Here is a 27,749-nt window from a genome sequence, read left to right on the forward strand (position 1 = left end):
GAGAACTGCTGCGGGGCTGGCCCGGCGGGTCTAACCCCAGCTGCCCGCTCGCCCCCTCCGGCCTCTCGCAGGGATACTGGGCCAGCCACGAGAGCCTCCGCACCCTCGAAGCGGGCTCCCTCGCCGCCAACTCTAGTGAAGAAGCAGCCCTTCTCCCCGGCGTCCGCTGGTTTGCAGAGGCCTGCCATGAAGAGCTTGTACAAGTAAAGCGTTTGCTGAGCGGAAACGGGCTGCGGGTGGCTGCGGCAGGCACGAAGCCGACGCAGATCTTTTGCAAACATCTTTATTAATCTCGTATAAAAATAAGGTCCATGGACGGTCCTCGGGGCTGGGGCTTGCGGGGGCGAGGTGCACTTTATAAGTTACAGGCCAGGCTCCTGCTGAGGCTAAGTATGGCTATTTGGAGGGGGCTTTAGGGTGGGTGCTGCAAGCAGCATTTGGGGGGAGGGGCGGTCGATGCTGCCCTCTGTGGCCAAGAGGAGGATGCACCAGCCCGTTTGAGGCGGGCCACAGCGGAGGAGGGGCTGCCCGGCCAGCCGAGCTGAGGACCACCTTCCTTGAGCCTCAGCCTGTCCACGGCCCCACACCCCTGCCGAATCCACCTGCAGAAATAGCGGCTACAGCGAGAGGTCGGAGGTGACCTGCAGTGGAGGGCCCGGGGGACGCCGGCGGGCACTGCGACGGCCTGTGTCTGCGCGGATGTAGGGCTGGTTCCGCAGATCTGGCAACCGAAGGAGACACATTTACCATTCAGGAGTCCGCCCAGAGCTGGGAGCATGGCTCCAGGGCACAAAGCTTAGCCTCCTAAGGACTCAGATTGTGTGCACATGGCAGGGGTACCGTTTATGTTTGTCAGACCCCCCGACCCCACAAATCACATCCCAGCCATCCACTGGCCCAGGAGAAGGCAGCATGCCTCAGTTCCCCCAAGGGTCCCAGGGGCTGTGGACAGCGTGGTTATCAGAGGCCAGGTCATCTGGGTACCTGAGGGGCTAGAGGGGCATCTCTTCTCCCAGGCTGGCCTCACAGAGGAGCCGGGATGTCCGCTTGCCGGTGCGGGCCGTGAAGGGCACCGTCTTGATCACTGAGTGGGGGTGGGGCGGGTGAAGGGGAGTAGAGAAAGGAGAAAGGAAAGAAAAACAGAAAAGGTAGCAAGAAGCAATGTGGCAGCCAGTCCCCCAGAGGGTAGGGGATTGGGTCAGAAGAAAGCATAGAAGGACAGACTGAGGATAAGACCAAGGCCTGGCCAAGCCCTTACCTGTGATGATGTCTTCAATGGCCCCGTCACGGTCACTCTCATAAATGAGTGGCTCCTTCTGCTGCCTCCGTTTCAGCTCAGAGATGAGGTCCATCTGTGGTCGCCGGGCCTTTGGCGGTGACTAGGGGGAATTTATAGCTCCAGCTCCAGGATGCCTCCCCATCACCAAAACCCTGGAATATCTGCCTGGTCCCCCACAGCAAGGACAGCTGGCTTGAGCAGAAAGAACCCTTTCCCATCCCAGGCTCCTGGGGCAGGGTCTGTCTGTAACAGTGAGGGTGTGGGGGTGACACCAGAGGGTGATGAGATGCCATGCATCCCTGCAGCCCAGTACCAAGCCCAGGAGCAGCTGCCTACCTTGGGTGCTGGGGGCTCCCCTTTGCCTGGGGTATCAGCGCCTGCCTCCTGGGCAGCGGCTTCTTTTTTCCACTGTTCCACCTCCTGCTCAGCTTTCTGTGGGCCAAGGCAGTCTCCATGAGGGTGGCCCTCCCTACTGCCCTACCCACCCCCTAAACAGAAGCAGCCCCACCCGTCCGCTGCCCAGTGGAAAGGCTTCAGTGCCCTACAGGGCTCCCAGCCTGCCCCAGACCCGAATACCTTGTAGGCCTTAATGAAGCGGCTAAAGAGGGAGAAGAACAGGCCTGGGGATGTGGTCTTGGGGTTCTCTCCGAAGTACTCCACCACGGACTCAAAGGCCTCCTGTGGGCACAGCCTGTCAGCCCCCCAGCTTAGACCTCTCACAGCCTGTACCCCTCAGGACACTGGCCACCTGAACTCAGCTCCTCCCAGGCAGGGTGGCCCCTCATTCCTGCTGCATCCCCCCAAGGGGTCCCAGCTACGGCCACACCCCGCCAGGCTGGGCTACCTAGTGCTCCTACATGCCCCACCTCCAGGTGAGGCCAGCCCTGGCGCACCTGAGCCGTCTTGCTGTCTGCCAGCAGCTTGTCCATGGTGGGCGAGTTGGCCCTCAGGAACTCCTTGAGCACCATGCAGTCATCCTGCCGCACAAACTCCCTCTGTGTCAACTCTAGGCCTCGCTGCAGGGAGCGCACGTCCGCCAGGACACTGTCCAGGGACACTGGGCCAGGGATGGGGCAGTATCAGGTCAGTGAATCGGAGAGGCAGCCCTCCCACCAATTATATCCTGTGGCACCCTAGCTTTCTCCCAACCTACCCCAGCCCACGGCCCCTCCCCGCACCCAAGGATCTGTGTGTCCCCTACCTGAGCCCGCCTTGTCCAGGAAGTGCAGGTCGCTGTGGAAGCCTGTGAGTTGCGGGTACTTCTCTGCAATGACCTTCACCAGGTAGTGCAGCAGCGTCTGCTTGCGGTCAGTCGACTTCATCTCCAACAGCTGCACAAGGACCCATTGTAAGCCACAGGCCACCAGCCGGTCCCCAGCCCCAGTCCCCAAGCCAGGGGACCCTCCTCACCGCATCCAGGCTCTGGAGCCGGAAGCCATAGGCTGCCCCACGCTTGCTACTGTTCATGTAGTTGCCAAAGGCCAGGACGATCTGGGAGAGGCAGGAGAAAGGCTCAGCAGAATGCCAGGGCTGAGGACACCGCTTAAGTATATTGCACAAGGAGAACAGGTGGCAAGGAGCAGGCCCCACACACTCAGCCCCTACTGTACTCCTGCACAGTCCCCTCAGATCCACAGCACATGTACATGTGTGTACACACAGGTCTCACACATGTGCACAGTTAACACCATGGGCACACCCAATTTTGTCCTCTGCTAGTCCAACCCACAACTTGTTGCCAGCAACCCCTCCTAGTCTGTGTGGTCACTGCCTTTCCACCAGCCATTTCTACTGGTTCCTGGGCCCTCCACTGAGCAGGTGAGGTTGCTCAGAGAGCAACACTAAAGGGGACTGAGCCCTCCAGCAGGGTCCCAGGTGAGCTGCTACAGACACGGCTGCTGTACCCCTTCCCACTCGCCACCCGCCTTAGATTTGTCCTTCTCAGCATGTACATGAGAAGTGGGAATGTTATCTTTGTTGCATTGCAGGTGGGCAAGGCCTGGGTCTCCCTCTCACACTACCCAGAACAGGCAAGAGTGGACCCCACCTCCTGGCCCCTCACCTCCAGGATCTGGCGGAGTTTGTCAGAGGACTTGACGGACATTGAGGCTGCAATGATGGCATTCAGTTGCTGGGGGTGGGATGGGGGAGATAAGATAAGTTGGAGCCTCCTCCATCTGGAGGCTCAAGTACTCCCAGGTTCCCTGCTGCAGCCCAGGCTGGGAGTTGCCTCCTGCCCATCCCCACCCAAGTCGCACCGCCCTGCCCGCTCCGCCCACACCGGCATGAGCAGCTGGGCTGTGTCCGGGAAGTTGCCCAGGAAGGTGAGTGTGGTCATGCGCTCTGGCAGGCGCGGGATGCGGCTGAAGCATAGCATGAAGCGGTCCTCCTCTGACAGCTCCTCCATCGGCCGCTGCTCCCGCTCAAAGCGGGTGATGAGGCTGCGCTCATACTCTGTGGGCAGGAAGCGCATCAGCAGCTCCAGGAAATCCAGGCCCAGAGCCTGCAGGTCGTACCTGTGGGAGGGAGGAGAGGGGAGAGTGGGCATCATCCATACCCACCAGTCCCTGGGAGCAGGGCTACCCCTGCCTTGATTGAATAAATGAATTTCAGTATTTTCTATTTGCCAACAGCTTCAGAGAGCAAGAGGTAGGAATCCAGAGAAACTGGGAACTGGGAAGCTGGGGTCCCCATCGTACATCAGTGGCAGACGCCCAGCTGTAAATCCTACAGCCTGGGTGCTCACAGCTAGGCAAAGAGGCAGGGAGGAAGTGGGACATCCTAATTTAGGCATGGACTCAGTTTTCTCCACCTTAAAATGGGGACAAGGTTCCTGGACCAGGGTTGGTACGAAGCTTGATGAAAGAGCTCACCATTGAGACTCTTTTACTAGGATCTGCCTGACAACCCCAGCCTAGCAGAGGGGCCGGACTGCCCACAAGCCCAGGACAGGGACACTCACGCCTCAATGGCTTGGCAGATGCGCTCGGCCCCCAGGTTGCCCTTCCGCAGGGTGATGGCCAAGTTCTTGGCCCGGTTGGCCTCAATGAGTGTCGCCTTGCTGGGGGCCTTCTGGGCTGCCTTACTCTTGAGAGCGCTGAGGTCCAGGCTGGGGCCTTGGGACTTGGTCTTGAACTGTTCCTCAAAGTCACTCATGTCCAGCTCCTGAAGGTGCAGGGTGAGGAGGCGGAGCTGGGTGGGGCTGGGGTCTGGCACTCTCCTGGCTGAGCATAGTGCTGGAGCCACCCATCTGGCTCTGACCAGGCCACCAGCAGAGAACCAGTAACCCAGCCTGACCACAGGCCCTGCTGGGAGGCACGGGAAGCACAGGGAGCCTGGAGGAGGAGGGCCGTCTAACCTGGGGGACCCAGACTTGGGGCCACAAGAGCTAAAGGAAGAGCTGAACTGGCCAGCGGTAAAAAGGAGAAAGGAAAGGACATTCCAGGCAGAGGGAACAGAATGGAACAATGGCCTAGAGGCAAGAGAACACATCCTTTTGGAAAACTAGAAGTGGAATCAGGAGGGCTGAAGCCTTGGCTGCCTGTGGGAAAGTGGAAGGAAAGAGGCCTGGAGGCAGAAGAACTGGGGTGAGGGGATGCACCCCTCTGCAGGGATGGAGGGGAAGGCGTTTGGGAAGGCAGGATTCTGCCTGTTAGAGGTACTGGTCCAGTCTGGCTTAATGCCCATCCCTGGGCCTCCCCCTCCTCATCTGTGAAATGGCTTGGAAAAAATGACTACCCCCAGGGCCCAGTCTGACCCAGGCAACTCCCCTCTTCCTCCGGTGCCCACATGCGGAGCCAGGCAGGGACACTCACCTGCAGCACCTTCTCGTCATTGAGCTCTGTGAAGACAGTGCCGGTGATCTGGCTGGGTTTCAGTGCCACCCAGTTCAAGAGTGGCATTCGGAACTTGGTCTGGATGGGCTTCTTGGCCTTCACTCCTGGGACGGGGGTTTGTGGGGAGTGGTGAGCACTGGGGGTACTGGAGGGAACCTGGGCCCAGGGAGGGCTGATGGGGCAGCCAGGAGGCAGCAGAAGACCCCCAGGCAGAGGACCCTGGAGGACACTGAGGCCCAGGCCCCTCCCTCCATCTCCCCCCAGCCCCGTGCCCAAGGTGGTCCACTCCACTCACCTGGGCCCAATTCTGAGTCGCGCCTTCCTAGGGCATCAGGAGGACCTCCGGGAGGCGGCGGCGGCGGCGGAGGCACAGGCCCGTCAGTGCCCGGAGGTGGTGGCGGTGGCGGGGGTGGGGGCGGCTGGTCTCCGGGCAGCGGCGGCGCCGGCGGGGGCTCCGGGCTGCCAGGGAGAGGCGGGGCCTGTGGGGGCGCCGAGGGCGGGGCTTCCTGCGGGAAGGGGAGGCCGGGCAGTGGGGGCGGCGGCGGCGGCGGCGCTGCTCCGGGAGCCGGCTCTGCTGCAGGTGCGAGATCTGAGCCAGCGAGAGCAGGGCAGGGCAGGGCAGGGCAGGGCGGGGCGGGGGGGAGGCGCGAGTCAGCTTCCTTGGCTTGGGTGGGCTCCTCTCCGCCTCCCCGCTCTACGCATGCGCTCCTACCTGAGCCGAGCCTACAATCCAAACCTCCCTCGCCCAACTCTGCCCGCCACAGATGCCCCTGGGCTCCCCTCCAGACCCTGCCCCGCATCCCCGCCAGCCTGAAGCTCCTGCGCACCTGGGCTGGGGGAGCCGGTCGGCACCCCCGGAGTCGGAGCATCACCGCCGCTCGGAGTTGCCACAGCGACGGGGAGGATCTCGATGGAGACAGCATCCCCCGGCCCCCGCAGGATACGGATTAACCCCTTCTCCTCCAGCTCCTCCACCTTCAGCTCCAGGGCCGAGGGCCGCGTCGGGGCAGCGGGAGGCGCTTTCTCAGGCTCTGGGGGACGCCTCGAGGCGCCCATGGCGGTCGATTCGCTGAAGCGCTCCTGCGAACCCCACGGGAGGGGTCAGTGCCCACCAGCAGACTCCTTGGCACCAAGTCCCCATCCTTTTCCCGGGGTGGAGGGAGATGTCAAGCCTAGAAGCCTCAGCTGGCCTGTTCTTGGGCGCCTGGCCCACCACCCGCCCCAGCCTCACCCGCAGGGTCTCCAACTCCTTGCGCGCCTGGCTTAGCTGTTTTTCCAGTTCTGCAATCTTGGCCATGGATTCGTTCTCCGCGTCCCGAAGCCGCTCTGTCAGCTGTAGCACCAGCACATGGTGAGCCCCGACCCGCAGCCCGGCACTGGCACCGCCGGTGAGGGGGCGGCATCAGGCATGCCTGCCTGGAAGACTGGGGGAGGCTCCCAGATCCGCTCAGCCCAGGTGCCAAGGGTGGGCCGAGCCTGGCACTCGAACCCAAGCAAATAAGGAGAGGAAACCAAGGTACCAGTGATGCGGGAGGTGGAGGGAGAGGAGGAGACTGAGCTGGGCGGGGCCCCAGGCACCCATTTCAGTTCACCTGGGGTCTGAGCCTGGGTAGAGGAGGGGCCTGTCAGTGAGGGCGCTTACCCACACTCATTGAGAAAGACACCCAACAGATTCAGGCTTTGGATTCAGGCCAGACTCGGGCCAGGCAGGCAGCACCTCCAATGCACAACTATAACACTGTCTGCCGCCCAGTGCCCATGCCTGCGTGGCCCTGTGGCTCGTGTGCCCTGTGGGCCTATGATGTGCTGGGCTGGGGTCAGGACCCACTCTCACCAGTGCCACCTGCTCCTGCAGTTCCTCCATGTGCTCCAGCACAGCGTTCTTGGTCTCTGTGTCCTCCAGCAGCGCCCCCACATCAAAAACATTGTCCAGGTACGCCTGGATCTGCACCTGCAGCTTGTCACTCTCAGTGAGCCGAAGCCTCTGTCCCCCAGATGGAAGGAGCGGGGTGAGGCCTGGTGTGTGTGGTAGTGGGGAGTCTTTCCAAACCCCCCACCACCACCACTGCCATCCAGAGGAAGGGGCCTGAGCCCTAGCCTACTTTTTCTTTATTTTTTAAGATATAATTCGCATATCATAAAATCCATTTTAAAGTGTACAATTCAGTCATTCTTAGTATAGCCACAAGGTTGTGCAACCATCACCATTATCTAATTCCAGAACATTGTCATCAGCCCAAAAAGAAACCCCATAGGCGTCAGCAGTCACTTGCCATTCTCTCCTCCCCCAGTCCCTGGCAACCACTAATCTACTTTCCATCTTTATGGATTTACCCATTCTGGACATTTCATATAAAGCAATCATAGATAGCTGGGCGAGGTGGCTCACGCCTGTAATCCCAGCACTGTGGGAGGCTGAGGCAGACGGATCACCTAAGGTCAGGAGTTCAAGACCAACCTGGCCAACATGGTGAAACCCCCGTCTCTACCAAAAATACAAAAATTAACCGGGTGTGGTGGTGGTGGTGGGCGCCTATAATCCCAGCTACAGGGGAGGCTGGAAAATCACTTGAACCCAGGAGGCGGAGGTTGCAGTGAGCCAAGATTGTGCCACTGCACTCCAGCCTGGGTAACAGAGCAAGACTCCATCTCAAAAAAAAAAAAGCAGTCATAGAGTGTGTGACCTTTTGTGTCTGGCTTCTTTCACTTAGCATGTTTTCAAGGCTCACCCATGTTGTACCATGTGTCAATACTTCATTCCTTCTTGTGGCTGAATAATATCCCATTGTACAGATAGACCCCCCTGCCAGCCTGCTGTCTACCTTTTGTTAATCCTGGCTTTCAAAAATCCAACCCCAAAAGCCCCGCTCATCCAGGAAACCTCCCAAAGGAAGCAGAGAAGGAGCTGCAGCTTCTCTGCTCAGGCTGGGCCAGGAAGCACCAAGCAGCTCTGCCCACCTTCGCCAGGGCAGGGAACTCCTCCATGTCCTGGGCCTATCCAGCATGAGCCAACTCCTGCTTCTACCCTGTATCTCTGGGTTCCCCATTATATGCTGGAGTCAGAGCACCTGTCTGAGGCTGGTGCTCCCAGAGCCAGACTCTGGGCCACCTTGACTTGTTCTGGTGCCTGCAAAAACAGTTGCATAGACTGGGGGCCTGGTATGTGCCAGGCACTGGTCTATGCATTTACAGTCAAGATTATCTTCTATGATTCTCCTATCTGACAGATGGCAAAACTGACACTCTGAGAGAGAAAGAGACCTATCCAAGGTCACATAGCAGGAAATGGCAGAGCCAGGATTTAAACCCAGGTCTGCCTGACCCCAGCACTCATGCTGCTAACCACTCAGCCATACTCTACCGTGGGCAGGCAGTTCAGTCTGGGGGGCAGTACAGGGCTTACCTCCAAGTACAGGTCCAGGCCCAAGTGGGTGAACTCATATTGCAGGAAGACACGGAAGTTCATGTTCTCCACCGAATGTACCACAATGTTGATGAATTGCATGCAGGCCACCTGGGAGCCAGGGACATGGGCAGATCTATGATCCTCTAGGTGGGGTTGCTCAATGCTTTCCACCTCCACTTACCCCAAGCCTCCCTCCTTCTCCACAATTCTCACTCCACTAACTCCCAGCCTTGGCCTGCCCAACATTTCACCTCCATGTTCCCTCAATCCAGCCCCCTGCCAACATCCACCCTTCCCCTACTGACCACTCAATCCTTATGCTTTGCGGGGGCAGAGCCCATTGCCCAGCGGGGGCAGAGCCCATTGCCCAGCACCCAGGACCCTAGCTGCTCCCTGCACCCAAGAAGGCCTGGCCCAGGCCTCAGGCTGCTGGGCTCCTGAGCTCACCATGAAGTCAATGTTGCTGTCCTCATTCCGGAAATATTCCATCAGCTTTTCAAAGCGGTGCTGCTCCCCACACACCTGGGTAAGGGGAATGGCTGTCACTGAGGCCCAGTGACACACGTCCTAAGCTACCTTCTGGCTGCCACAACTGTGCTTCAACAGGCTCCTCTCCAGTTAATTCTAAGTTGAGCCACATCACTCTTCTGCTCAAAACCTCCACTCCCTCTCAATCTCCCACTCCCCCTCACTTTTTCCACTCCGGCCACACTGGCATCCTGGCACATTCCCACCCCAGGGCCTTTGCACTTGCTGTTCCAACTCCCTGGAGTGCCCTCACTCCCACACCAAGTCCCTTGCTTCCTTCACAGCTTTGCTGAAATCTCACTTGCTCAGTGAGGCCTTCCCTGACCACCCTGCAACCAATTCCCCCTCCCTCTGCAACATTGCTGGCTTTTTTCTCACAGCATTTGTCATTTCCTAACATACTATGTAATTTGCTCATTTATTATATCGTTTCTGTCTTTCCCTATATGGTTTCCTTTGTTCACTGATGTGCCCCAAGTGCCCTGTTCCTGACACATAGTAGGCACTCAATAAATATTCAATAAAGGAATGAATGAATGAAGATATCTTGTCTTATGCATCTTATGCATCCCCACACATCTACTTCTTGCAAGCCTGTTAGCCAGAGTCTGCAACTCCTGGAGGTATGAACCAAGGCTAGTTTGGATCTGGCAAGGCTGAGTCAGAGGTTCAGCAGGTCCCTGTAGTTGTCCCTACCCCCACCCAGGTGGTGCCCTTACCTGACCCTGCACCTTCCATTCAGAACTTCCCCATCCCAGATTGTTGAGCCAGCGATGTGGCTAAACTTCAACTTTTGGGCGTTCCCCAAATGCCCACCCAATGTCCCCAGCTGTCTCCAGCAAAGGCCACAACTGCCAACAACAAGACTCCAAGCAACACCATAGGGGGAAATGCATGTTTGGATGAGGGACTCCGGTACCTCCTTGAAGTTGTCAAAGGCTGCAAGGATGATGTCATGTCCTCCCCGCACCAAGCACACGGCCGCCAGCAGCTCCAGCACCAGAGCCTTGGTTCTGGAGAGAGAAGGGGCAGGTTGTCCCTTGAGAACAGGCAGGACCCGCAGCAAGGGTGGGCACAGGCCTGGCTAGGAGGAGCACAGTGGGTGTGGAATGAGCCTCTGAGACCTGGAGGACACAGTAAGCAAGGGGCTAAGTAGGAGAAGACCCTAGATATGGAGAAAGGTTTGGGGGCCTGGACCTCACCTGGGGTTCTTATTGTTGAGGCTCAGAGCAATCTCATTGACACAGGCTGGGTGGTTCATGACAAGGCTGAAGCCAGACTGGGGAGAGAGGAGAGGTCAGTGTCTCCAGGAAGGGCCCCCCTGGACTTCAGGCACCCCAGCAGAGTCAGTGCCGTGCCACGCGGATCTTTAACTGCCCTCAAGTTTAGGAAGTTCTTCATATCCAACCGCAACTTCTTCTGTGGCCACCAAAACCTGGCCTTGTTTCTCTCTTTTTTTTTTTCAAGATGGGGTTTCCCTCTGTCATCCAGGTTGGAGTGCAGTGGCGCCATCTCAGCTCACTGCAGCCTCTGCCTCCCGGGTTCAAGTGATTCTCCTGACTCAGCTTCCCATGTAGCTGGGATTACACGCACCTGCCACCACACCCAACTAATTTTGTTTGTATTTTTTCAGTAGAGATGGGGTTTCGCCATATTGGCCAGGCTGGTCTCGAACTCCTGACCTCAGGTGATCTGCCCACCTTGGCCTCCCAAAGTGCTGGGATTACAGATATGAGCCACCACGCCTGGCCTCTTTATTTTTTTTTTATTTTTTTTATTTTCATAGAGATGGGGTTTCGGTATGTTGCCCAGGCTGATCTCGAATTCCTGGGTTCAAGCAATCCTCCCGCTTCGGCCTCCCAGAGTGCTGGGATTATAGGCATGAGCCACTGCACCTGGCCTCTTTTTAAAAACCTTTGTGTTTCCAAAAGCCAGCATCAGGCACCTTGGAAACCATGAAGCTGGCTTAAAGGCGGGCTAAGTAAAGGAGGACCTAGCTTCATCCATCAGCCCTCCAAATGAATCGACCCGAGGCTGTTCTCCCCTGGCCCTCTGGCCAGCCCTTCTTGGTAGGTGAGCCCAGTCCCTATGTGAGGCTCCTTCATGTCCCAGCCTTGGGCAGGGGTACTCAGAGAACCTGACAGAGGCAGCAAAAACATGGGCTTCCCCTCAAGACTCATCAGCCTTAAAAGCCCGAGCCAACAGCCCAGATGCGCAAGTTGCCCAGCACGGCACAGGGTAAAGGGACAGTGGATCCCAGAGCCTCGGCAGCTTGTGTAGCCCCCGGTGAGGACAGGCTGGGCTCCCTAGTCCCCAGTCCCATGCCCCCCGGCTGACCTGGTAGTTCATGATGGCACGTAGGCACATAATACAGACGTGGACGTCATCCTTCTGGCTGACGATGCGGGAATTCCGCAGGGCCTTCCTGCTGTGGGCTGGGGTCAGCCTGGGCGGGGTGTGGAGGAGGCAGCAGGAGTCAAAGTGAGCCCCAGCTTCCTGTTTCCCCACCACTCAGATGGCCTCTGGGGTAAGAGGAGGCACATCTGGAACCTGATGGCACCATATCCTGTCTACCCAACCAAAGAGGCTGGCTAAGGGCAGGCAGGCTTCCTCAGTCCTTAGACCTGGGGTCTGGCATGCTTGGAGGAGGGGGGACACGGAAGCTAGACCTGGGGTCTGGCATGCTTGGAGAAGCGGGGGACACGGAAGCAAAGACTCTTCCCAGGGACTTGGTAGGGCGAAGGTCTATAGAAGGAAGAGATATGGGAAGGATCACCACAAGGTGGCGCTCATGGCCACTTGGGCTCATCTCCCAATGTGAGAGGCGGATCTGAATTTACACTGCCAGGGTTCAGGAGCATCCCAGCTCACCATTTACTGGACGAGTCACTTAATCTCCCTGTCCCTCACTTTCCTCGCTTCTAGAATAGGAATGCTAATAATAGTAGCTTCCTGTCAGGGTTGTTGGGACTATGGAATGGGCTTAGAACAGTGCCTGGCACATGGTAAGTGCTATAGGACTGTACTCCCTTATTCTTCGCCAACAAATGTGTGATGTTTTCATTGTTGCAGAACTGCCGACCGGGACTTCCACATGTCAGTCTCCCTGACGATTCTATCACATTCCCAGTAATACCGGGAGGCCCCGCCTTCACCCCCTCCTGCCACATCACCCTTTCTTGTCATTGTGCTAATATGCCAGAGTTTTCGTTCATGCTGTTCCTTCTGCCTGGAATGCCCTTCCCTGTTCCCATGGCTGCCTGTAAAGCCTGTATCTGTCTGTAAGACATAGTTCCAGTGCCACCTTTTCTGGGAAGCCTTCCTGATGCCCCAAGTGGTGGTCACCTCCCTTCTCAGAGCTCCCAGGCACACTTCCATGACAGCCTGTCACACTAAATTGTCCCCCACTTAGACTGTGGGCCCCTGAGGGCAGGGTGACCTATCTCCTGGGCACCTGCCACACAGCTAATACATACTAAGTTTTTAAAAAAAGTTTGTTGAATGCATAATTGCATGAATGGACAAATAACATATTGTGAAAGTTTGAGGCTTAATATGCAATCAATTCTCTAGACCTAAAGTAGGAAGCTAGGGATCCACAAGATGCTCTAGGGTCAATCTACTGCCTGCTTCCTGCCTCCCAGCAAGATGCCCGTGTTAGGATGGAGGAACCCAGCCACAGCACTGAACCCAGGGACATCAGTTGAATACCTCATCCTAACCCACCACCACCCTGGGAGGGAGTCAGCCAGGCATGCACCTGCCCCTAGATGGCTACGTACCGGGGAGAAGGGGGACACCTGGAGGCCGCATGGGAGAAAACAGGGGATTAGATGCATACAAGAGGGGTCCCACCAACCCAGAAACTCCCTTCTTATCCCAGACCCATCCAGACTCCAACTTCTAGGTGCCCACCCCTGATGGCTTCTTTTTTCTTTTTTTTTTTGAGACAGGGTCTCACTCTGTCACCCAGGCTGGAGTGCAGTGATGCGATCTCGGCTCACTGCATCCTCCATCCCCCCGGCTCCAGCGATTCTCCCACCTCAGCTTCCTGAGTAGCTAGGATTACAGGCGTGCGCCACCACACCCAGCTAATTTTTGTATTTTAGTAGAGATGGGGTTTCACCATGTTAGCCAGGCTGGTCTCAAACTCCTGTCCTCAAATGATCTGCCCACTTCAGTCTCCCAAAGTGCTGGGATTACAGGCGTGAGCCACAGCACCCAGCCCCACCCCTGATGGCTTCTTAACATACTGGTGTCCCAAACTCTGTATGAGTCCCTTACTCGGACCCCTAATGGGTGGCTACCCCTCTCGCCAACCCCAAGGGCCCGGGGTGGGCTGGCTAGATGCAGCAGTGTGGGGGCTGAATTCTCTGTTCTCCCACAACCCCACCTTGTGGCCCACATACTTGATGGTCAGGTGGCGACTTTTGGGCACGGAGGAGGGCGGACCCTTGCTGAGGTCTTCCACGGACTGCTCCAGGGGCTTGTTTTTCTCTGAGTTGGAAGCCCCGTTGTCTGTGCTCTCCATGTCATACCTGGGGACAGGATGTAATGGGGCTGGAGGCCAACACTGCAGGGGCCACTTAAGAGGGGGCAGAGGAAATGCAAGGAGAGACAGACCTGCAGGAGAGACTAAGGAGCAGGAGGAGGAGGCTGTGTTCTTGGCACTGTGCTGAACCTAGTGGTGGAAGAGAGGCCACCCCTCCCTGTCGGGGGCAGGCCTTCTGGAAGGAGCATCACTCAAGGCCAAATGGAGGGTTCCAGGGTAGGCTTGGGCTGCTCGGCTTGAAACTGGCCAGGGGAGTGGGTGAGATGCAGGGAGACGGGGATCAAAGCTCTGAGGAGCGGCATGAGGGCTGGGAGCGGGGGGCTTACGTGACGGAGCACTGGGCAAAGGCCAGGTACTCGAGGAGCACATCCAGGCCACGGTTCTCTTCATTGAGGAACTCCTGCACCCACCTGTGGGCACAGGGCTCCCTGAGCTCCGGCCAGAAAGGAGGTCCTGCCCCAGATGGGCACAGAACAGGGACAGCAAGGACCCCTGGGGTGCCCTTTCAGCCCCCAAAGACCCAAAGATACCAAGGGATTCTGGGAGACTCAGGTGGGTCCCACAGCCCAGCCATGCCTCAAGGTGCCAGTCAGAGCATGGGCAGGAAGGGGAGGGGAAGCTGTCCTGGACACCTCCAGGAGGTGGTCCACAAGCACAGCCTTGTGCAGGGGGCAGGGGGAGTAGGAAGGGGAAGCTCCAGGAGCTGCCTGGAAGCAGAGCCTTCCTAGGCCCAGAGAGGAAGATCTGAGCCCTCACTCACCCAATATGGTTTGTCCTCAGGGAGGTCTCCAGCTCCCGTAGCACCTGCGTGGACTCCTGAACTCGCCTCTTAAACTGGGGACCGAGAACAGGGAAGGCTGGTGGGTGGAGCCCAGCCTCCCACAGGCCCACCAAGTCCTGAGGCAGCAGGCAGCAGCGCCCACCCTCCTCCAACTGGCACAAGTGGCCTTTCATGCTCAGCCTCCCCCACCACCTCCACACACCTGCCCAGCAGAATAAGAACTCACAGGCTACGTGTGCTCCCCCATACATAGACAAGCAGGGTGCACACACCCCCGATACATGGGCACACAAGGTATACACATGCACACACACAAAGAGTCAGGGTGTGTGCGCACACACACACACAGCACATGAACATCCGTATACGTGACTCTAAATACCGACATAGGATATCCACACATCCATACATGGACACACACACACACACACACACATTCTCTCTCTCTCCTAGATATGGACTCAAGGGTACACATACACACATCCATAAGTGGACAAAGTACACACATAGTATACATACACACCTATATATGGACATATGGGCTGCACATGTGTATACACACAGTATAAGTACACAGAATGTGTCCATGTAAGCACACACAGGATGTACAGAGGAATATCTAAAGTGCATACCCAGGGCACTCTCAGTCCCCTATAAATACACAGACACACACAAACACACACACACACACTCATACATGCACCCACACACGCACATAGAAAAGTCTGTACACACAGGTACTCCAGCTGACCAGAGCTTGGAAAATGTGGGGGAAAGGGACAGAGTAAAGAGGGGAGACATGTACCCCCAGGTTGGACATCCAATCAGCTGCTACCTTTCGGCTGACCCCACCAGTATCCACATAGCTCTTCAGCTTCTGGATGTAGGCTGCGGGGGGGTTCTTGACTTGAAACCGCTCCTGGGGAGATGGAATGGGGTGTATAGAAAACCAGCCAGAGCTACCCCAGGGCAAATGATCAGTTCTCGTCCCAATGTCCCATTCTCAGCTCTGATCTGAGGTCCCAGGCTTTCTTAAGACGCCTCTGAAATACCAAAGGTATAAACCCAAATAGTCCACCAAGCCACTTTCTTTTATTTTATTTTATCTTTCTCTTTTCTTGCCCTGTGGCCCAGGCTGGAGTGCTGCGGCATGAACATAGTTCATGCGATCCTCCTACCTCAGCCTCCCAGGTAGCTGGGACTACAGGTGTGCACCACCACGCCCAGCTAGCATTGGGCCACTTTAAAGACCCCTGGCCTAGGCCTAGCCTGCCCTTCCCATATGGGCTCCCAGGCCACAGCCCTGACACAGCTTTGGGGTGGACTATGCAGGGGTCAGTCCTGCCGTAGGCCCCGCCCTGGGGTGAGAAGGAACTCAGTCTAGCCGGCAGGTGGCGCCTTCCCTGGACCAGAGCTGGGATATGGCAGGGAAGGACGGCTGGAGGTGCCTCGTGAAGGGGACCCAGCACCTGGGTAGGACTCGGACCCGGCCGCCCTACATGTCTGGGTTGGCAGGAACCTGCGTGCTCCTCTCCTGTGCTCAGCGATGCAATTCCTAACTCCCCTACCCCACCGCAGCCTCCAGCGGCCACTCACACAAAGAGGCAGGGACCACAGCAAAGACCCCTCCCCAGAGGGTCCCCCACCCTTCCAACCCAAACCTCTCAGATTCACCAAGCCACCCCTCAGACTCACTTCTTCCAGCCCTTTGAGCCCCCAACCTCTGAGATGTCAGGCTGAGCTGCTCCGAGGGGACCCCTACCAGAGACTCCAGGGGCAGCTCTCCACCCTCTTCCCACTTCCCAGCCCGTACCCCTGGACTGCTGCCCAGCCAGCTCAGGCCATCTGCTTCATTAACAGGAGGCGAAGGCCCAGGCTTGGCTCCCAGGGGAGGCTCTCAGCTCCCAACTCCCCACCCCCAGCCTCTGCAGCCTCCCTCCTTCACAGAATCCCTGCAGCAGCCTAGCCCCACCCAGCCCAGAGGGTGGGCCCATGGCCGACTGCAGCCCTTGAAGCTGGAGGGGTGGGGGCAGCTGAGTGACCCGCGAGTCCAGGCACCTGGACGGAGCACCAAAGCAGGGGTCCAAAGTGGCGGGCCTTGGGGAGTTTGCTGGTCAACTGCAGCTCCTCTGGACCCAAGGCAAAAGGGCGGGAATTCCTTCCTCCCTCCCTCCCATGGGGTCAGGTGAAGATGTCCAACCCCAGGGTCACCCCCTCCCTTCCCCAGTCCAGAGAGGTTTCTCAGGAAGCTCAGCAGGAGGACAGTGACAGTGACGAGGCCCCAGCTGCCCTAGCCTGAACCAGCTCTGCCAGCTCCTCCGAAGCTGACCCAGCCCTGCTAGTGACTCACAAGGTCTTTTGGGGAGTTCAAGAGAAAGGGATTTGGGAGTCCTGCAGACCCCAGCACCCTCCCCAGGTGCTACATTGGCCACTGAGCAGAGTCTTGGCCCTATGGGCAGTATGGTGGTGCCCCTCTCCCCATAGCCCCAGCCTGGTCAGGGTGGGGTGCTGACAGTGGGAGGGAAGGGGTGGCTGGGCAGTGCTGGCACCTACCTGATCACAGATGAGCTCCCACTTCTTCTCGTTGTCATACTGGCTCAGCAGCTGGACCTTGTCTGGGGGCAAGTTCATGCAGTTCTAGGGAGAGGAAGGACAAAGACCCCTGAGCCTGGGGCCCCAACAAGCGGAGAGGGGAGAATGGGCATTTGGGGGAAACCCACTTGGCTCCCTAGGAGGTGCATCACCCCCATGAATCCTCTGACCCTAGGAGATAAGTAGTGTCATCCAATGAGAAGGCCAAGGCCAAGAGAGACAGAGCACCTTTCCCAGGGCACACCAGCTAGAAGGGACAGTAGGATTTGAATTCGAGTCTGCCTGCGCTGTGTCGCCCCCCACACCGCCTCCCTGGCCTGCCTGGTGTGCAGGCAGGTGCGTGGGTTGTCAGCCTACCTCTCTGGGGAGCTGAGACACTTCTGGGCCCCAGTTTTCCCATTGGGGCATCATCTCTTCCCCCATTCTGGTGGGAAGCTAACAGGGGAGCCATCACCAGTCAGGCCAAAGTGTGGCCAGTGGCCAGTGGCCCACCAGATCCCACGTGTACACAGACCAGGCCCAGGGCACCAGTGCCTCACCAACACCAGGAAACCTCTTGCAAGGAGGGTGGACAGCAGCCTTCTCCTCATCCCTCTCCAGCCCCCTCCCACTTGGAGGAGAAGGCTGAGAAAGGAAGGAGAGGGCTGGGGAAGCTGAGGGCAGCCATGTCAGCAGGCAGGGAGTTCCAGATCACAGCTGCAGGGGTGGGGAGATTTGTGGGGAAGGTCACTCGGCCACAGCACTGGGGAGAAGAGCCAGTGCCCTGGGTCTGTGGTGCGGGCCGCCCAGCTGGGACTCCCCCAGGAGCTGAGAAAGGTCAACAGAGCTCTGCCTGGGTCCTCCTCCCCTGGCCACAGACGACAAGGGTACGGTGCCCCTGCCACCACGGAGCAGGTTAGGGCCAGCCCAGGGCTGCAGAATCAACCAAGTGTCAATAGCACCAGGGGCTTTCTGGACCCCCAGACTTGGCTTGTCTCCCTGACAGACCCAAAAGATGAGGCCAGTTCCCTTCAATTTAGTAAACCTCAGGTTATTGAGAGCCTTCTATATGTCTGGCCCAAAAAGACAGTTCCTGCCCTCAAGGAGCTCTGAGTTGAGTAAGGGTCTCCATCGGGGATGTGGGAGACCCCGAGGGGCTCACCAGCCATGGTGGTTCACGCTCCACACCCTCAGTCATGTGGTTCTGAGGAGAGGCCACAGCTGGAGCAGTCAGAGGGCCACACCCACCTGAGGCTCCCCAGCCAGCTTCCTCTCCAGGGTTCTGGGCCTAGTTCTGGGGCTCCAGCCAGACCTTATCCCCAAAATCACTGCCTCGGGTCAGGCCCAGACAACAGGAAGCTGGGTGCACTCAGCCTCCATTGCCTAAGCTTTCCGGCCAGGCCCTGCTGGAGAGGTGAAACTGCCCCTCCGCCAGGCCCCCGCCCCCAGCGGCTGGGGAGGGTGGAATACGTCATCCTTCTCCCCCATTGCGAAAGTGAGCCTGGATTGAGGAAACCACCGCTGTCTCATTGGCCGCCCTCCCCCAGCCCTCCAAGGACCAGGACAGCTCCTGCTACCACAGGGGCAGGGAGTCGGGGGGACCGCCCAGGAGTACAAAGGAGGCGAGGTCATTCTCTGTCTCTGTCTGTCTGTCTCTCTCTCTGATCCATCTTGCTAATGGATCAGAGTAACAGATCCATGGCTCTCATGAGAGCCATGGGGTGATGGCTCTCAGTCACCCCCACCCCACAGGGACAAAGGGTGGGGCAGGGCCAAGGTGGGAGCAAGGTGGAGGAAAGGGACAAAGAGGGGAGACAGGGCCAGCAGTGCCAGGGAAACTGGAGCCGTGGCCAGCACAAAAGAATGGAGATGGTGGCCAGGGAGTAAGGGGATGGCTGAGCCCAGCAGCACAGAGCCACAGAGGGGACAGCTGCTTCCCGACATGAATCCTCCCAGGCCCTCACCCACCCAGGGACCTTTATGGTTCTGGAATGGCCCCAGCGGCATTGCTAGAGGCAGTAACTAGTCATAATGACATCCCCAACAGGCAGGTAGCCAGCTCCACCAGAATGCCCACTGTGCAAGGCACTGCTCTGAGCCCTGCACGCCGATGACTGCCTTCCACCCTCACTGCCATCACTGGCACCGTTAACATTCCCACCTCACAGGTGCAGACACAGATTAGTTTAGTGACCTGCCCAAGGTTACGAAGCCAGTAAGAGGAGAGCCGGGCTGGCTTTGAGCCTGGAGCTGACTCTGAGCCACTACTCGGGTCCACTCCCCCCAGGACAGCCCCCTGGTTGTTACTGCGGAGGGGAGGCCTCTGCTGGGGCCTGGAGCACCTGTCTGAACAGTGGTGGAGGGCAGGGTGCCCATGCCCCTTCCCCACCTGGGCTTTCTCAGGCCCCCAGGCCCACATGCCAGCCTGCCAGACGGGCTAAATTTAGGCTCAGAAATCAGAAATAGCTCTGACAGCGCCGAACACTAATTAGCAGCTGCTCCTCAGCTGTGGCTGTGCCCACCGAGGAGCCAGGCACTCCAGGGAGTAGGAGAGGGGCCATGATATGCCACTCACTCGGGGTGGAGACCACCCGGAAAACAGGAACAGACCCCCAGACCAGGGCCTTCAGCAAGGCAGCAGCACCATGGGATGGGGGGCTGGGGGACACACGGAGAGTTAGCTGACAGTGCTCAAGTAGAGGGGAGGGGCTGGCAGTCCAGGTGGGTGGGATACCTGCCTCCTGAGGGGGGTGGGAAGGGACAGCTATGAGCTGCCACATGGAGGACCTGGAGCTGGCTTCAAAAGACCCAGGCTCTGGGCCCAACTAGCCCTACAGCTTCTTTGCCCCCTTGGACCTCAGCTTCCTCCTCCATAAAATGGGCGCACTCCTTCACCGGAGCCTCACACTCACGGAGCTCCTGGAACACTCAGTGAGAAGCTGAGTTTGGATTTAACAAAGCTCTTCAGTGGCCTAATACTATGAAGAAGCACTTCACAGAGGCAGGAGCAGTGGAGAGGCAGGGGTCCATGGGAGACCCCAGGGTAGGGGATGGTAGGGTGAGCAGAAGTTTGTGAAAACATCCAGAAACACAGACTTGTCTCCAAGGCTTTGGCCAAACCTTAACTAGCCTTCAGCCTACTTTCCCTGCTGCCTTTAGTGCTTTGGGTCAGATGAGGAAAGAGACAGGATTCATCTTTTAGGGTGTGGCCGAGAAAAGGAACTGATTCCCCACATCTTTCTATTAGAATGTGTGGGGACCATTCTCCTCCCTCCCTGCCCTGGGTGTGAGAGGGGACCCCCAGCATCTGCTCACCTAAGACCAGCCCCCAAAAGACACTGCTAAGAGCCCTTCCCCCACCTCCCCCACACCAGTGCTGACTTCTGAGACAGTGTCCCAGGAGGCTGAAGGGGCTGCATCCACATCTGGACACAGCCACACCGTAGGGTTTCACTTTCAGTTTGAGCGGAGCCTACGTCTCAGTCCACCTGCCCATCTCTCCCTATGGCCTAGCCCTTCAAGCCCCAGGGTACCCCTGAACTTGGACATCAATCCCAGTCTCAGGCCAGCCCCACAGGCGTTCCTCAACCCGATGGGCCCAGAAGCTGAGCCTGTCCCCCAGCCCCCACTCCCCCATCCATCTCCCTGCCACCTGCCCACCTCTATATGGTCTCAACCTTAGTTGTAGTGCTCTTGGCACATCTCCAAACACAATCAATTTTACCCACTTTTTTAAACTTGGCATATAGATTTTCTGGAGCTCTTATAAGCAATTCCAGGCTTACAGGAGACCTATGAGGAGACCCAGCCCTAGGATCAGGTGCTGAGGACCCAAAGAGCTAACAGCTTCTCCCATCAGAGTTCAAGGGTCCCCACAGCTGGGACAAGGGCAAGCAGGGTGGAAGCCACTACCGGTATCATCCAGGCTGGTAGGAGGAAAACAACACCGACAATAATAACAATAACAAGTGCTCCCCAGACACTTTTTTTCAACTCAGAATTAATCTCTCAGTCCCCAAACACTCGGTGCCTAGGTGCCGTTCTAAGCGCTTTACATCAAAACTCACTTAAACCTCAACAAGCCTACAAAATAGATACTGTTATAATCCCTAGTTCACAAATGGGAAACTGAGGCTCAAGGAGGTTAAGGTGCTTGCCCAGGGTGGCCTCAGTGGCAAGCTAGCAAGGAAGACCAGCTCCCTCCAAAGAAGGAGCACCCGGGGAATGGGAAATGTGGGTCCTGGCCCCCAGGGGTCTTCTGCAGACAGCCTGGCCCAGGTCTCCCATCTGAGGAACCAGGAACAGCCAGCCCCATTTCCTGCCACCCAGCGCCCCACGCTTCCTGTTGTTGCCCACACCGAGCTCTTACTCACTGGGGAACCCCCCCCCCAGCACACCCTCTCTCAGGGGGAAGTGGAGGCCTCCCCTCCCCCTCCCATGTGCACACTGCTACCGTTAGCAGCACCGCTGCCCCACCCTCCAGGAGAGGTGGGCCCTCCCTCCAGCGGTTTCCGGCCACCAGGCAGTTTTCGGTCTGGGCCCCACTGCTGGTGACCTGCATAACGGTGGGGAGGTTGCCTGGCCCTCACTAACTAAGGATCTGGGGCTCCTGGGGAGTGCACAGTAACCTTGGGTGCTCTTGGTAGTGGAGGTGGAGGGAGAGGAGAGGCAGGGTCTGGGCTCCCTCCACTAAATGGGCCCTGAGATGGAAAGGACCAGATCAGCTCCAGCTTTATCCCCTTCCTCACAGTGGAGGGGGGGTTACTGAGCATCTGCTCTGTGCCAGGCACTGTGCGAAGTCCTCTACTTCACCCTCTTGACAATCCTAGGAGGCCAGCAGATGCCATTATTATTCTCTTTTTACAGGTGAGGGAAACTACAGCTCAGAGAAGTTAAGTAACTTGTCCAGGGCCATGCGGGTAGTGACAAAAATGAATCTTAACCCCCAAACATCATGACCCCAAAGCTCAGGAAACGTCCCTCCCTTTCCCGTAAGTAACCCCTGTCCCCTCAAAGGTCACCCAAGCCACCTTCCAGGGCTCCATGTTCCCAGGAAAAAGACAGAGGTAGCCCCGAGAGCACCTGCTCCTGCCCATCTCACCCAGCTCTCTGCCAATCAGCCCCAGATGTCACTGTGAATCATGCCCACCACATCCGTGGCTTTCCAGGGTTAGTGTGTGCCAGCTCTGCCTGCTGGGAATGTCACCCCTCTCCTCTGCCCAGCCCAACATCAGACCACATGGCCACATCCCCCCTGAGATCCTCTGTCCTGCAAATGGGAGGCATAAGGCCTGAGCGACCCCATGGCTCCATGTCCCCACACTTCATCTGCCCTGTCCCGGAGGTGGGAGTGGCCAGGGGGCAGTGCCTCAGTTGCAGTCCCTCCTGCCCTTTACTGCCAGCCCCAGAAGGGAAGGGCCCCAGCTGCAAGCAGGACTCCAGGCCCGCACCCAACATGGGGCCATCCTGACCTCCCCACACAGCCTGGCCAGGCACCCGGGCCCCTGGGCACAAGCTAAGAGCACCCATCAGACAAATTCCTCTCCACTGCTACTGGATGCCAGCATGGCTCTTGGCCTCACGTACACCACCCCTGACATCTTCCCTTGATCCCTCTGCCCCAAGGTTATGGGATTCTCCCTGCCCGGCAGATCAAGGGTGTCCCAGGCCCAGGTATAAGCGTGGCTCTTCTGGCAGGCCTGGAAAGGTCGCCTTGTCATCCCAGTCCCTGACCCTGCGTGCCTCCCAGAGGAAGGCATGAAGGGGCTGGAAGACACCCAGCCTTGGGCATGGGCGTAGGAGAGGCGAGAGCTTGGCGCCCCGCCGGCTGGTGTTCCCACCATCGCAGCAGGCCCGTGGGGCTGGGCAGCCACCGCTCCTCTGCTGTTGCTAAGGCAGCAGCCGGAAACCCTGGCTCAACCTGCTCTTTCTCTCCACCCCCATTTTAAGCAGGGGGCACCCCTTTCTTTCACAGCTTTCTTGGAAAGGTAGCCCCCCACCACCCACCCTTGGGAGAAGGGCTTCCTGCACCTCCTGTCTGGCTGTAAGTGGGGACACCCCTCACCCACAAGAGAGGTCCCACAGCCAGGAGAGGAAGGAGAGTTTGGAGTATCAGGATCCTATGCCCCACCAGGGACAAAAGGGGAAGGAAGAGGTTCCCTGGGGTCCCTGGACTACATCCCCGAGGGCAGGACGGTGCTTCTCCCATTGAGACTGGGGACCACTGATGGCGGTGGGCCCCTCCCCTCAGCAATCTAAGGTTCTTCTTCTCTTAGACACTGACTGAGGACAGGACTCAGCTCTGGCCATGGTGGTTCGGGTGGGGGTTCAGATAGCGACCCACTCTGCGATACCCACTGCCAGACCTGAGGGTTGAACCAACTCTTTAGCCCTGGGCAGCCTCAGGCAGAGGTCAAGGTTGTCACCCTGGGGCAAGCCTCATGCCCCTGCTGGTGGGGAATGAGAGGAACCAGGGTCTTAGCCAAGTGTCCTTAGATTGGGTTTAACCTGCCCACAACAGGATATAAGACAGGCTGAGCCAGCCCAGGAAGAAGGTATAAACACACTGGGGTTCCTGGGCACCCGGTAGGGGGTAAGCCCTGGTGGGTGCTGCTACCCTAAATTTCTGCTAGTCACCTCCACTTTCTCCACCAGCACACCCTCTCTAACCCACCTGTGGGTGTCCCCCCTCCACGTCCTGGTACTCAGGGACTCCCAGTGGCATTTACTGTCAGACTGAGCCAATCAGTTACAGCCACAAATCCAAGCAGGGCAAACAAGTCCTACACACACATCAGAACCTCACCATTTGACTTGTGAATTTTCCCCTGGTCTGAATTATTCACAGGGCTCCTCCCCATCAGCGTGCTAAATGGAAATTGGGGTCAGGACCTCACCCCAAGAGCCCACACCCCCGACCATAGACACAAACTTGGGGGAAAGACAGACCCATGTCCCTCCAACCAGGCTGGCAGGGGTCCAAGGACCCACCACCAACGCAGGCTCTCCAGATGGCCCCCAGACACTGTGTCTCCTCATTCTCCCCCCTCCCCCATCTGCTCAGCTCAGCTCAGCTTTGTGAAGTCCTATGCTTGGGGAGCGGGGAGCAGGGCAGGTGGAGAGATGGAGAAGTCAGGGGCCAGACTGGTGTGAGGCATCCCTCAGTGTCCCTGCCCTCCTCTAATCAAGCAAGGTGTCTTCACAAGGATGGATCCCTCGCCACCCCATAGCTCCTCCAAACTCCCCCCAGCCTTCTCTTGGGAGAGGACAGAAGCCAACATTTTCAGGAACTGTTAGGAGGCGACCCTTTGGGGCCATGCTGAGGATCTAGCACATATGGCCTAATGACTGGCCAGGCGAGGGGAAATGATGTCAAGGAGATGGAGGGCCACCAACTGAGCCAGCACCCTCTGCAGCCTGTGTCTCCATTGAGCCCCCACCCTCAGACCTGCAGGGCTGTCTGCACAGACTGGGAAATGCATCTGGGAGAAGGCACAGCCTCATTTGCCTGTCACCCAGCGTCCAGCAAGGGAAGGCTGACAGTAGGCAGGCCACCAGGCAATTAGTTAGAGGAGGGAGCCAGGGCCAGGGCTTGGGGGGGTGGGGGGAGTGAGAGTGAGCAGCTCTTCCTCTCCCTACTTCTGCCTTATGCAGGGTCTTGGGGACCCCTGAGTCTGCTCTGGAGCCCCCACCCCACTGAACATGTTGACTGTTTCCAGGCTCGGCCTGAGCTGATGGTTCCCTCCCAGAGACTTATTCCCCAGCGCCCCCACTCCAATTCCCCAGGTAGGCACAGTGGGGGGTGGTTCCAGATTTTGCTCCACCCCTAGCCTGGGCGACCCACCCGTACTGACCCCACCCTCCCTCATCTTACTCCCTTCAGTGGCTTGGAAAGGATGCCCCAAGATAAAGACCCGCAGGCACCCTGGCTCTGACATATGGCGGGGCAGAAACACAGATACCTCCTGGCCATGATCCGACAACCCGACTCCTGGCAGCCCAGGCGCCCAACAAATCAGGACCCAACACCTCCAGCAGGTCTCCTGCTCCCGGAGGTTGTAACCCTTTCATCTTTGACCCCAGACACAGAAAGGCAGATGCCCCAGACCCGCGCCCGGTGGCTGGGCCTGCGTGCAGTGGGGAAGGGGACGACCCGGGACCCCTGTGCGTGCCCCGCTGCCAGCTTCTTCACAGGACATACTTGTTTAGACCTTTAGACCCGGCAGGGGTGGAGGTGTCTTAGGGAGGAAGACTGGGCGATTACTGAAGAAAGTTTTGGGGGGAGAGTGCTAAGTCACTCTGAAAAAAAAAGGCCACTGTCGCTCCCACCTCCTGGAGGGAGCAGCTGCCGGACCCGGGATCTCCAAGCGGCACCTGAGTCCCCGGGGGCGGGGACGCGCGCCCAGCCCCTGCCGCGCCCCTGCCGCCCCCCGCCCGCGCCCGACCCGCCTCCGGGTCGCACTCACCAGGGCGCGGTTGAACCTCTCCTCCAGCTCTCCGGCCGCAGGCATCGGCTGCTTGGGAGGCGCGGGCTGCTTGGGGGGCGGCGCGGCGGGGCCCGCGGGCTGCTCGGCGCTGCCGGCCGCGTTACCCATGGTGGTCCCCACCCAGCCGGCCAGGCGCCTCCAGCCTCGGAAATCCAGCTTTCCGGGGGACGGGGACGAGGCTCCCGGCCCGGGCGGGGGCGACGGGGCAGCGGCTGGCGGCGGCGGCGGGGGTCTCGGCGGCGGGGGGCGCTCGGCTCAGCGGCGCGCAGGGGCCGGGGCGCGGCGTCCCATCGGGGCGGCCCCGTCCGTGGGACCGGGCGGCGAGCTGCAGGGTTGGGGGAGGAAGTCAGGCTGCAGGCCGCCGGGGCCAGAGGGCTGGGCCGGGGGCAGGAAGCTGCGGCGCTGGCTCCCCCCTCGGCGATTTTCGAACTTCTGCTGTCGCTCCCCGTGCGCGCAAACCGCAGTTCGCCGCCGCCGCCGCCGGGCACCCAGCCCCAGGGGGGCGGGCTGGAGGGAGGGGGCGGGCGCCGGGTGCCGGCCGGGGGACCCCCGCAACCATGGCGGGCGGGGAGTGGGCTGCCGAGCCGCTTCACCTGCCGCAGAGGGGGCGGCCGGCGCCGCTTCACCTGCCGGAGCAGGAGGCCACCGAGGCGAGGCCGAGGCGGCGGCGCGCTCGGCGGCGCCTCCGGGTCCTAGAACCGCATCCTCCCGCTCGCCTCGGGCGAGGGATTGGCCGGGTCTGGGTGAAGGGGGTCACGGCCTGGGGATCGGAGGGGCACATCTCCTCCGCACCGAGGATCTCAACGACTGCGAGCACGGCTCGGACACCCACGGTGGTGCAGCGTTGGCGCGCCAGGGCTGCGTTCCCGTCTCGGGTCCCGAACTGAGAAGGTGGGAACCCCCTTCCAGGCCCCCCACCTTTTATTTCTCTCCTCCCCTGCTTAGCCCAGAGACGAGCTGAGGACCAGGGGGAGCCATCTCCAAACAGGAACTCCTAAACAGGGTTGGGGGCGCGGACGCAGGCCAGTGGAGACCCCCACCACCTGTCCCACCTCGACCAACCGTGCGCCTGGGCAGGGTACCCCTACAGGTTTTAGAATGGGGGCACCTATGGAATAGGGCAGGCTGCAAGAAGCTGGGCCCGCCAAGGTGGTCCCAAGGAGGAGTGGGGGGTTGCGGAAAGGAGGATGAGAGCCAGCCGCAAGGCTGGAAAAGGAGCGGGCACCGCAGAGGAGGGAAAAAGAATCTTGACACTGTCACCGCCAGGGATCTAGAGGGGCCTCTCACCTTGGAGAATAACAATCTCTGATGTCTGCTAATTACAGAAATACTTCCAGAGCTCTTTCATTCATCCGGACAATGGCCAGAGAAGGTAGGTATTGGTAGCCTTATTTTAGAGATGGAGAAACTGAGGCTGAGAGTAGGTAAGTGAGCTGTCCAAGGGCACTCAGCTAACAAAGGACAGAAGCAAGACTCCTCACTGTCTACCTCCAAAACCTACACTGGCTTGGAGTTGCTGTCCTGGCCCTCCACTGCCCATCTCATGTAGGATGGGAGAGTATGGGGGGCTGGGGTCCCATCTATAGCCTGAATTTGAGACTTTCAGTTGCTCCTCTCATTCCCCATTTAATTTGTGGGGATCCCCAACTGACCCCTCCCTACACTTCCAGGGCACTGAGGAGGGAGGGCCCGCTGAAGGAGCCCCGGATTATCTCTAGGACAGGTCAGGAGCCATTAGTGTCCCCTCCCCTGACAGCATCCTCCTCCTTCTGCCCTCACATTCAGAGCCACTGACGAGACTAAGCAAGAGACGGAAAGTTAACATCTAATCTGGAGGAAGACCCTGGAAGGAGCCAGCCCCTTCCCCCAGGTTGACCTGGTTTAAGCCTTTCTTCTGCCAAGGTCACCAGCACCCCAGATGGGTGAGAGATGTGATCACTGGTTTCGTGGCCTGACCAAGGACCTCCAAGGTGAGTCAAAGCAGGATTCTCCTTGGGCATGCAGGGAAAATGATCCATTCCCTGCACACTGCCATATTCTCCCTCTCAGACAAACCAGAGCCTTGCCCTTGGGTCCTTGCCCTTCAGATTAGCTAGGACCTCCTCCTCTTCTTCTCCTTCTTTCTTCTTTCTTCTTCTTCTTGTCTCTATAAGATAACTGTTGTGGAAGACTTTTTTTTTCTTTTAAGACAGAGTCTCTCGCTGTTGCCCAGGCTGGAGTGCAGTGGCTCGGTCTCAGCTCACTGCAACCTCCACCTCCCAGGTCCAAGCAATTATCCAGTCTCAGCCTCCTCAGTAGCTGGGACCACAG

At 58.6% G+C, this 27,749-nt stretch overlaps 2 protein-coding genes across 6 annotated transcripts; one reads left to right on the top strand and one right to left on the bottom strand.

The window, feature by feature from the left end:
• Window positions 1-267: 267 nt before the first annotated feature.
• On the bottom strand, window positions 268-25,629 carry FMNL1 (formin like 1). Of its 5 annotated transcripts, XM_030799547.1 has the most exons (28): window positions 25,419-25,629; window positions 16,936-17,019; window positions 15,188-15,301; window positions 14,362-14,435; window positions 13,928-14,011; window positions 13,459-13,587; window positions 12,832-12,849; window positions 11,387-11,495; window positions 10,252-10,328; window positions 9,969-10,062; window positions 8,969-9,043; window positions 8,519-8,629; window positions 6,950-7,099; window positions 6,347-6,448; window positions 5,943-6,195; window positions 5,411-5,704; window positions 5,095-5,219; window positions 4,242-4,444; window positions 3,561-3,795; window positions 3,342-3,410; window positions 2,690-2,770; window positions 2,481-2,610; window positions 2,173-2,336; window positions 1,856-1,957; window positions 1,616-1,711; window positions 1,259-1,379; window positions 985-1,084; window positions 268-721 (listed from the first exon to the last, which is right to left on the bottom strand). In XM_030799547.1, the coding sequence occupies exons 1-27, from the start codon at window positions 25,545-25,547 to the stop codon at window positions 993-995; spliced, it is 3,315 nt and encodes a 1,104-aa protein (XP_030655407.1). In that variant the 5' UTR covers window positions 25,548-25,629; the 3' UTR covers window positions 268-721; window positions 985-992. The 5 variants fall into 5 exon arrangements, with proteins under 5 accessions (XP_030655407.1, XP_030655406.1, XP_030655404.1 ...); XM_030799546.1 differs by lacking the exon at window positions 985-1,084 and having other exon boundaries at window positions 270-721; XM_030799544.1 differs by having other exon boundaries at window positions 270-804; window positions 985-1,379.
• On the top strand, window positions 25,546-27,583 carry LOC115831480 (collagen alpha-2(I) chain-like). Its single transcript, XM_030799770.1, has 3 exons — window positions 25,546-26,330; window positions 26,765-26,811; window positions 27,196-27,583. The coding sequence occupies exons 1-3, from the start codon at window positions 25,546-25,548 to the stop codon at window positions 27,231-27,233; spliced, it is 870 nt and encodes a 289-aa protein (XP_030655630.1). The 3' UTR covers window positions 27,234-27,583.
• Window positions 27,584-27,749: the final 166 nt, after the last annotated feature.

This window comes from Nomascus leucogenys, chromosome 19, assembly GCF_006542625.1.
Source record: "Nomascus leucogenys isolate Asia chromosome 19, Asia_NLE_v1, whole genome shotgun sequence".
Classification (NCBI taxonomy): Eukaryota; Metazoa; Chordata; class Mammalia; order Primates; family Hylobatidae; genus Nomascus; species Nomascus leucogenys.

Excerpts from the sequence above, each read along its gene's own strand:
- LOC115831480 (XM_030799770.1), top strand. The coding sequence starts at position 25,546 with ATGGTGGTCCCCACCCAGCCGGCCAGGCGCCTCCAGCCTCGGAAATCC. Across the intron at positions 26,331-26,764 it reads TCGGGTCCCGAACTGAGAAG|AAATACTTCCAGAGCTCTTT; the intron begins GTGGGAACCCCC and ends TGCTAATTACAG. Across the intron at positions 26,812-27,195 it reads CCGGACAATGGCCAGAGAAG|CATCCTCCTCCTTCTGCCCT; the intron begins GTAGGTATTGGT and ends CTCCCCTGACAG.
- FMNL1 (XM_030799544.1), bottom strand. The coding sequence starts at position 25,547 with ATGGGTAACGCGGCCGGCAGCGCCGAGCAGCCCGCGGGCCCCGCCGCG. Across the intron at positions 13,588-13,927 it reads TTTGCCCAGTGCTCCGTCAC|GTATGACATGGAGAGCACAG; the intron begins GTAAGCCCCCCG and ends TCCTGTCCCCAG. Across the intron at positions 5,705-5,942 it reads GACCGGCTCCCCCAGCCCAG|ATCTCGCACCTGCAGCAGAG; the intron begins GTGCGCAGGAGC and ends TCGCTGGCTCAG.